We start from the raw sequence: 7,393 nt of genomic DNA on the forward strand, positions 1-7,393 counted from the left end.
CCAAACTAAAACAAAAAGAAAAAAAAAAAGTAAGAGACAAGAGACATTTGAAGGGTAAGCTGTGTAATTTCATTTTTTTGGCTCGGGTTTCCCTTCATATGGATTGATCTGTAAATTTTTGTCAAATCGCTTGTCTTTAATTTTTGTCCTTCAAATGTTGTTTTTTAATTTTTGACCTTATTTCTCATTTAATGAAAATTTATGGGCTAAATTACTCTTATTCACTGGCCTATGAAATCAGAGATTCTGGATTCAAATCCTAATAGAGTAAATAAAAAATAAAAAATAATTTGCAAGGCAAAGTTTCATAGAAACTACCTATCCGTACAAACTTACATAAAAATTATTCCTTGTCCGCCATAATTCTTTAGAATAACTTAATTTCTACTGACCTATGTCTGACAGGACATAATTTATATTTAATTTTACACGAATAGATAAAGTTTTTATGAAATTTTACCTTATAAAATTAGGTCATAAATCTGAATTTTTTATTTTATTTTTTAGATGTCAGAGATGCTTTTGACCTCTTTTTATTATTTAAAGTGTCAAAGGCTAAAAATTAAAGATCATCGATTTGAGGGATAAAGTGGGCAAAAAACATATATGTACATGTTAAGGGGGTATATTTACAGAACGTGACGATATTTTTCAGTTTACAAAATATATCAATAAACTTGTTACAAAATCTATACAAATTAGGTAAATTAAAAAGAAGCAAATAAAATACATTAAATAAGGTAAGGAAATCGTTTTACTTATTTTATCCGCTTTTCTCTCTCCATTCAAAATTTAGAGATATAGTTCCCTGATTTTCTCCAACTTTTGCTTTCTTATTTCATCCACTTTTCTCTCCTCATTCAAAATTAAGAGATATTGTTACCTAATTTTCTCCAACTTTTATTCAAAAAGTCCATTATAATCGGTAATTTTTATGTACAAAGTTCATACACCAAAAAACATATATGTATAATTTTCGTATGCAATACATATAATTGTATAGATTCTTATCATTTTTATATATGAAATATGTATAAAAATTATATGAGTATTTTGATTATTATAAAGTACATATAAATTGTATAAAATCTAATCAAACTATATATAAATTTTGAGAAAAATATGTATAATAAACCAGTAATTGATACAAACCAGATTCCATACAAAGTTCATACACCAGAAAATAAATATCTATTAATTTTTGTATGCAACATGTATAAATGTATAAATTCCTTATAATTTGTACGTATGAAATATGTATAAAAGTTGTATGTATATTGTGATTATGATAAAGTACATATAAATTGTATAAAATCTGATTAAAGTATGTATGGGTTATGAGAAAGTATATATGTATAATAAGTTTTCTAATTGATACAAACCAAATTCCATCCACATATCAGTTTTCAATATTTTTAAGACTAATTGATATCGAATTTGTTCGCATTTCATACACATTGTGCTGCATATATCTAAAAAATGACAATAGCAAACTCCATACACATTTCATAGATATATTAGTTTTCAACATTTTCTAAAACTACAATTTATATAATTTATACAGCTTTTCAAAACACAAAATGATCATATATATCTCAAAACGGTATAAATCAATTTTTATATACAATTAATACACAAGTTAGTAATCAAAAATACTTTGTAATATTGGTTTGAAAATTTATACTAGGAGAGAAGATAGACTTTAGTTATGAAAATGGTGTCTATCATAAACGGAGACAGAGAGAGAAATATTAAAAAAAAAAAAAAAAAAAGTTAAATGGTAACTATCCTGGAATTAAGTCTACATTTAAAATCAGATTTTCTTCCTTAAAAAAAATCTAAAATCATGGATATCCCATTAAATCTAAATCTAATATACTTTATAAATTTATTGATATATTTTATAAATAAAAAAAATATTCTTATATTTTGTAATATAAAATCTTAAATAGGTATTATTAGGTCATTTTTCCTTAAAAACTAAAGACCAACCCCGAGATAGGGACGATCAAGCGAATTGCCCTCTAATTTCTTCACTCGCATTGGTGAAGGCCCAATAAGAGACCAACCAGTCTATTATTACATAGTCTACCGGCGGCATATCTCCACCCAAACGCTCCCACTTACCGGTGTGGCCCTATTGCTCCGAATTGCAGCGGCTACTCGTAAGTTATTTTAAAGTAAAACCCCCCTTATTTAAATGCGAACATCATCTAATTTTACTGTTCAATTGCTTTTTCAACTTCTTATTGTTCTTTTCCCCCAATTTGCTTATGTAACCTTAGGTTTTGCTGGTTATTCCGTTGTTTGCGCTGGGCTTCGTATCTTATTTCTAGAAAAAAAATGTGATTTTGATATTGATAAGTCTTGGGCCAAAGTTACTACCACAACCCAATTGATTTACTGGATTTCAAAACTATTACTCCCTCTGTCCCAATTTAGTTTGACTAGGCACATAGTTTAAGAAAGAAAGACTTTTGAAACTTAGGGTTAAAAAACAAGTCATAGAGATATTTGTGTTGCCGTAAATCATTTCATTTTAAGTTAAATTATAAAAATGCAGTATCATTCTTTTTGGGACACATAAATTAGGGCAGAGGGAGTATTTGTTGTAAAATATATACGATTGTATGAACCCTTAGCTTACTCAATACATCCGCCTCTGAGGAGGAGTTGAGAAGGGGGTTGACAAATCTTCTGGAATTTGGGATAATTTTTGTCTGGAGGGTCGGATGCACGTCATGAGCATGGGCTTCTGGGTCAGTGGGTGTTGGATTTGGTATTGTTTGGCTGAAGTGGTTCAAACGTGTGTTTGTTTAGACACGTGTGTTTCAACGCGTCATCTATGTGTGAGCCTTCATGGACGGTGATGAATGGCGGTTAGGATTTCATTTGATGAGTTGGAGAGAAAGGGAAAATATGATATGAAAGGGTAACAACGAGGGTACTTTTGTTGCCAATTTAGCGAAAGTCTGATTGTGTAGGAGGAAATTTGGACATTTTTCATTTCTATTATATCCGCCTCAGTGGGAGAACTAACATTAACAACTTAGTGTTGCCTTACAACCTATGACCTCTGCAATTCTTGAAGTTGTGGCTAATTCTTGTCTTGCATCAATAGTCCTATTCAAATCTTTTCCTGTTACGAATATCTTATAATACTAATATGCATAAAGCTTATTGAAGTTCTGGACTGAAGCTGCTTTTGAGTTTATAATACTGTTCACTAAGGGTTTTTCAATTATGTTATTTAATTACATGTATCCTTTTATAATCTTTCCGAGTGAAATCATTTCTTATGCTTTATTATAATATCTATAAACTTGGGATTAGAATCAGTGACATGATTTGCACCAATAGAACTTGCCTAGCGGTTCTAACTGCTCAATGGTAACTTTATTGATCTATGCATGAGTCATTGGAGCAGTCTGTCCTTAGTTAGCTAAAATCTATCTCGAAAATTAGGGTAGTCATTTTATTTTGGTTTGCAGTTTGAATATCATAATTTTTCTGATGTAGTTGGTTTGAATTTGTTGCACAGTTCAAACTTCGGTCGAAAATGGATACTGAAGTTGATCATTATGCTGTTTTGGATTTACCCTCGGGTGAGGAAGGGGCCAAACTTTCTGAAAAAGACATATCTAAAGCCTATAAAAAGAAAGCATTAGAGTTGCATCCAGACAAGAGGCTTGATGATCCAAATGCTCACTTGAACTTTCAAAAGCTAAAAACTTCATACGAGATTCTCAAGGATGAGAAAGCTAGGAAGTTATTTGATGATCTACTTCGCGTGAAGCGTGAGAAGATCCAACGGCAATCACAGCAAGATTCAAAGCGTAGAAAGATGATGTCAGATCTCGATGCAAGAGAGCGTGCTGCTTTTTCACCTGATGCCAGCGTTCTAGCTCGAGAAGAGGAGGAACGAATTGCTAGAAAACTTAAAGAGGAGATTGCTCGAATTCGTGCAATGCATTCAAGGAAAGTTTCTACTGCTACAGATCCTTCACAGAAAGAGGCACATGTAAGTACTAAGGAGACTACAGAAGGCAAGGGGAGTAGTGTAGACAAGGAAAAAGTGCTTAAGGTATCTTGGGAGAAGATCGGTGCAGATTATACTTCCGAAAGACTGAGAGAGTTGTTTAGTGAGTTTGGTGAGGTTGAAGATGTAGTAATCAAGAGTTCTAAGAAGAAAGGCTCAGCTCTTGTTGTCATGTCATCTAAGGACGCAGCGGTATGTACTTTATGAAATTGAGTACTGATTTTAATGGATCAGCTGCGTTGTTTGTAATACCTCAGTAACATTTTTTTTTTCCTTTTTCAGAAAGCTTCTTGTGGAAATGTCTTGGGGGATCTATCAAATCCTCTCTTAATTGTGCCTCTCCAACCAGTCCAACCTCCAATACCATCTCCATTTTTTAACGCTGAGACAAATGGGGAACCTGAGGGCCCAAGTTTGAGTAATCTTGTAGGTGCTGGATACCAGAAATTTGAAGACTCAGTATTAGAAAAAATGAGAAAGGTATGAACTGCTTGAAACTGTTATTTTACATTCTGATATGTCCACAAAGCCGAATATTGTAATGAAGTAGCAAATAGGAATATTCTATCTTACTTTGTTATGTTAAGTTAAAATCCTTCTGAATATGCATCTTGGGTTGAAAATTACCAATAGTTAATCTTATTGACAGTGGTAATTGCATATGTTACTATGAGGAAACCTTTTATGTATGTTTTTCAATTTGTAAAATGTTTTCGAAGTTATGCCTTTGAGCTTCCGGCAAAAGTAGTTCTTTTGTCATGGCTTAAATCCTTAGGGAAGTTTTCTGGCTCAGTTAGGTATCCTTAAATTCTTTTAAGAAGTAGTATGTACTATGTATGAATGTTTTCTGCTGAGGAAATCTAATAGGGCTTGACTGGGAGTGGTGGAAGGAAGTATTACAGTAGGTTGGTTTTAACTGTTCAGTAGCTGCATTGACTTTATAAAAATCTGATTCTGCTACTAGTTGTTAAAGAGACAATAGGTAATATTAACACCGAAATATTTATCCGAGTTTCCTTTTCCACTTATCCTAAAGTTGTGGCTAGAAGCTAAATAAATCTATAATAGGTCAAATTAAGGTCTAGCACCACCATATGATCGAACAAGGGTGGCTAAGTTGGTTGAGCATGGGGCTTCCATAATGGAGGTCTCAGGTTCGAAACCCCCTGCCTTCAACAGCAGGGCATTTGCCTTCTGGGTCGAGCTCGTCGCACGGGGCTTGCCTTGTGTGGGCTATCTCTTCTTTGTGGTTTGCGGGCTATTGCACAAGAGCGGGGTTTACCCAAAGGGTAGTGGCTGCTGGTTGTCTTGTCATAAAAAAAGAAAAATTGGCTTTATTAGAAGTATTACTCTCCTTGCAAAACAAAGAGGAAATTACTGTCTACAGAAAGAATTACGCTATGTTCTCGGGGACTGCTTCCAGCGCTACTAATGTGCATTGGGTTATAACGGTGTCTCTCATTATGATCGATACCACTATACTTGGATACTAGTGTGTTGTTGAAATCAAAGTTGGAGACAGTATTGGACTTTCCATTACTTCCTCTGCTATAAACTAGAGGTCAATCATCTTCTTGGTGACCATCCAATATTATCTGTCCAAAAAAGGTCTCTATCCAGAAAAGGTATCTCAAGCATTATAGTCCTTCCTTGGGGAGTTCATCACGTAGAGTTAGAAACATTAGAACAACAATGTCTGGCTGGTGTCAGTTGACAATTTCCTGATTATGTGTGCAATCTGTCCTTGACACCTGTAGCCTGTAGGGTATTGGTTGATCGTTAAAGATAGTATACAGCGTGGAATGTGTGGTAGGTGCGTGAGTTCGGTCCTAATCGGTGAACCAATTCTTGTACTTAAGTGGAGAGAAGGTCGGACCTACTATCGTTGGACCTACTATCCGCCTAGTTTTGAAACTGAAAATAACAGATTTTTTTGTCATAAGAGAATTTATTATGTGCTTGACTGCTCATTGTTAGTATGTTTGGAGGGTTAGACTCTAGAGGTGCGTGAATGAATTGAAACACAACCGAATCAGCTATACGCCATCAACTGGATTTCCACTCTTTACATTTATTAACTAATTTTGAGATGTGATACAACTTGGCTGGTGCTCTGAAAGAAAAAATCCATGCTTGTACTGAAAAATGGAAGGAAAAAAAAGGAGTACAGATTGGGTAGACCTGAGAGTTTCTCGTTTCTACATGTCCTTTATGGTATTGCTACTGTTATTGCTACAAATTGCTTCGTTTTCATCTCTTTTTACGATTACTCATTTCTTGTTACGTCTATATCTTAGAAAGAAAATTTTCCGCTCATTTTATTCCATCATAAATGTATTTCTTAGGAAGTCACTTACAAATATGGTTTACTTATCACAGGCTGCTCAAAGAAAGAAATAGCACGCGGAAGCTTCATCAATTTCAAGTGCTGACATGATTACGATTTCTATGTTGCCACAGATAAAGAAGTGGTAGGAATTTAATAAGTAGCATTTTATCTTGTTCATATCTTACCTGCATATTTTAGCCATCTGTAGCCGTTTGAGATTATGATTCTGGCAAGATAAATTTCTTTTTTGCTGGTCTCTCTGAATCAGGTTTGTCGTCTGACATGTTCTTTGTTGAGAATGTACGATGAGAATCCTGTAACACGATTGGGTGGAGGAGAGATTTATCTTCACGTTGTGCAATGGCTGATATTCTGTACATACTGTTTACAATACAAATCACATAAGTGTGCCATGGATTCATCATTTTTCAGAGGACTTGCAACATGGCAGACTAAATTGAGGGGCGTTAAGTCATGCATGTACTGTATGTTAATGTAAGTTTTGGATTCTGCTGTGTTTAGCAGTGTTCTGTATTTAGATCATCGCCACTTTCTCATTTTTAAGTTCGATGAAAAAGATTTCCTGATTTAGTTGCAGGTGCCCAAGTTAGCAAATTGAGTCTTTCCTTTCCGTGACCCCATAAAAATGATTATCTTTCAAGAACTAAGAATATACAGCATTACCACTTAGAATATGTGAAAAAGTCCTTTTTCGTCGCCTCAAGGCTTTAATCTAGTGATGTGTACACAAGCTCGAATCCTGTTGCAGACAAAAACCTTATATTTAAGTAGAAAAAGAAGGGGGGTGGGGGGGGGGGGGGGGGAGGTGGTGTTGTGGGCTCATTATTGACGAGCTTTGAATCGAGCCACTAACCCTCAGCGGTTTTCTAGTTATGAAAGAGGAATCCTTTCTTCTGTGGAGTCTCTTTTGAGGCAATTTTTTTTTTTAACAAACCTGCTCGAGTTAAATTTAGCATCATTTGTCGTTACACGTTTCTTATTTGAACAGTGTAAAGATTTCGACG

At 34.4% G+C, this 7,393-nt stretch overlaps 1 protein-coding gene across 1 annotated transcript; it reads left to right on the forward strand.

Annotated features, from left to right (window-relative positions):
- The first annotated feature begins 1,984 nt into the window (after positions 1–1,984).
- Positions 1,985–6,959, forward strand: LOC132645832 (uncharacterized). The gene is made up of 5 exons (XM_060363050.1): positions 1,985–2,165; positions 3,542–4,231; positions 4,322–4,519; positions 6,419–6,510; positions 6,637–6,959. Exons 2-4 carry the CDS (start codon positions 3,560–3,562, stop codon positions 6,437–6,439), a joined length of 891 nt encoding a protein of 296 aa, XP_060219033.1. The 5' UTR covers positions 1,985–2,165; positions 3,542–3,559; the 3' UTR covers positions 6,440–6,510; positions 6,637–6,959.
- Positions 6,960–7,393: the final 434 nt, after the last annotated feature.

This window comes from Lycium barbarum, chromosome 6 (genome assembly GCF_019175385.1).
Source record: "Lycium barbarum isolate Lr01 chromosome 6, ASM1917538v2, whole genome shotgun sequence".
NCBI lineage: Eukaryota > Viridiplantae > Streptophyta > Magnoliopsida > Solanales > Solanaceae > Lycium > Lycium barbarum.

Excerpts from the sequence above, each read along its gene's own strand:
- LOC132645832 (XM_060363050.1), top strand. The coding sequence starts at position 3,560 with ATGGATACTGAAGTTGATCATTATGCTGTTTTGGATTTACCCTCGGGT. Across the intron at positions 4,232-4,321 it reads TGTCATCTAAGGACGCAGCG|AAAGCTTCTTGTGGAAATGT; the intron begins GTATGTACTTTA and ends TTCCTTTTTCAG. Across the intron at positions 4,520-6,418 it reads TATTAGAAAAAATGAGAAAG|GCTGCTCAAAGAAAGAAATA; the intron begins GTATGAACTGCT and ends TACTTATCACAG.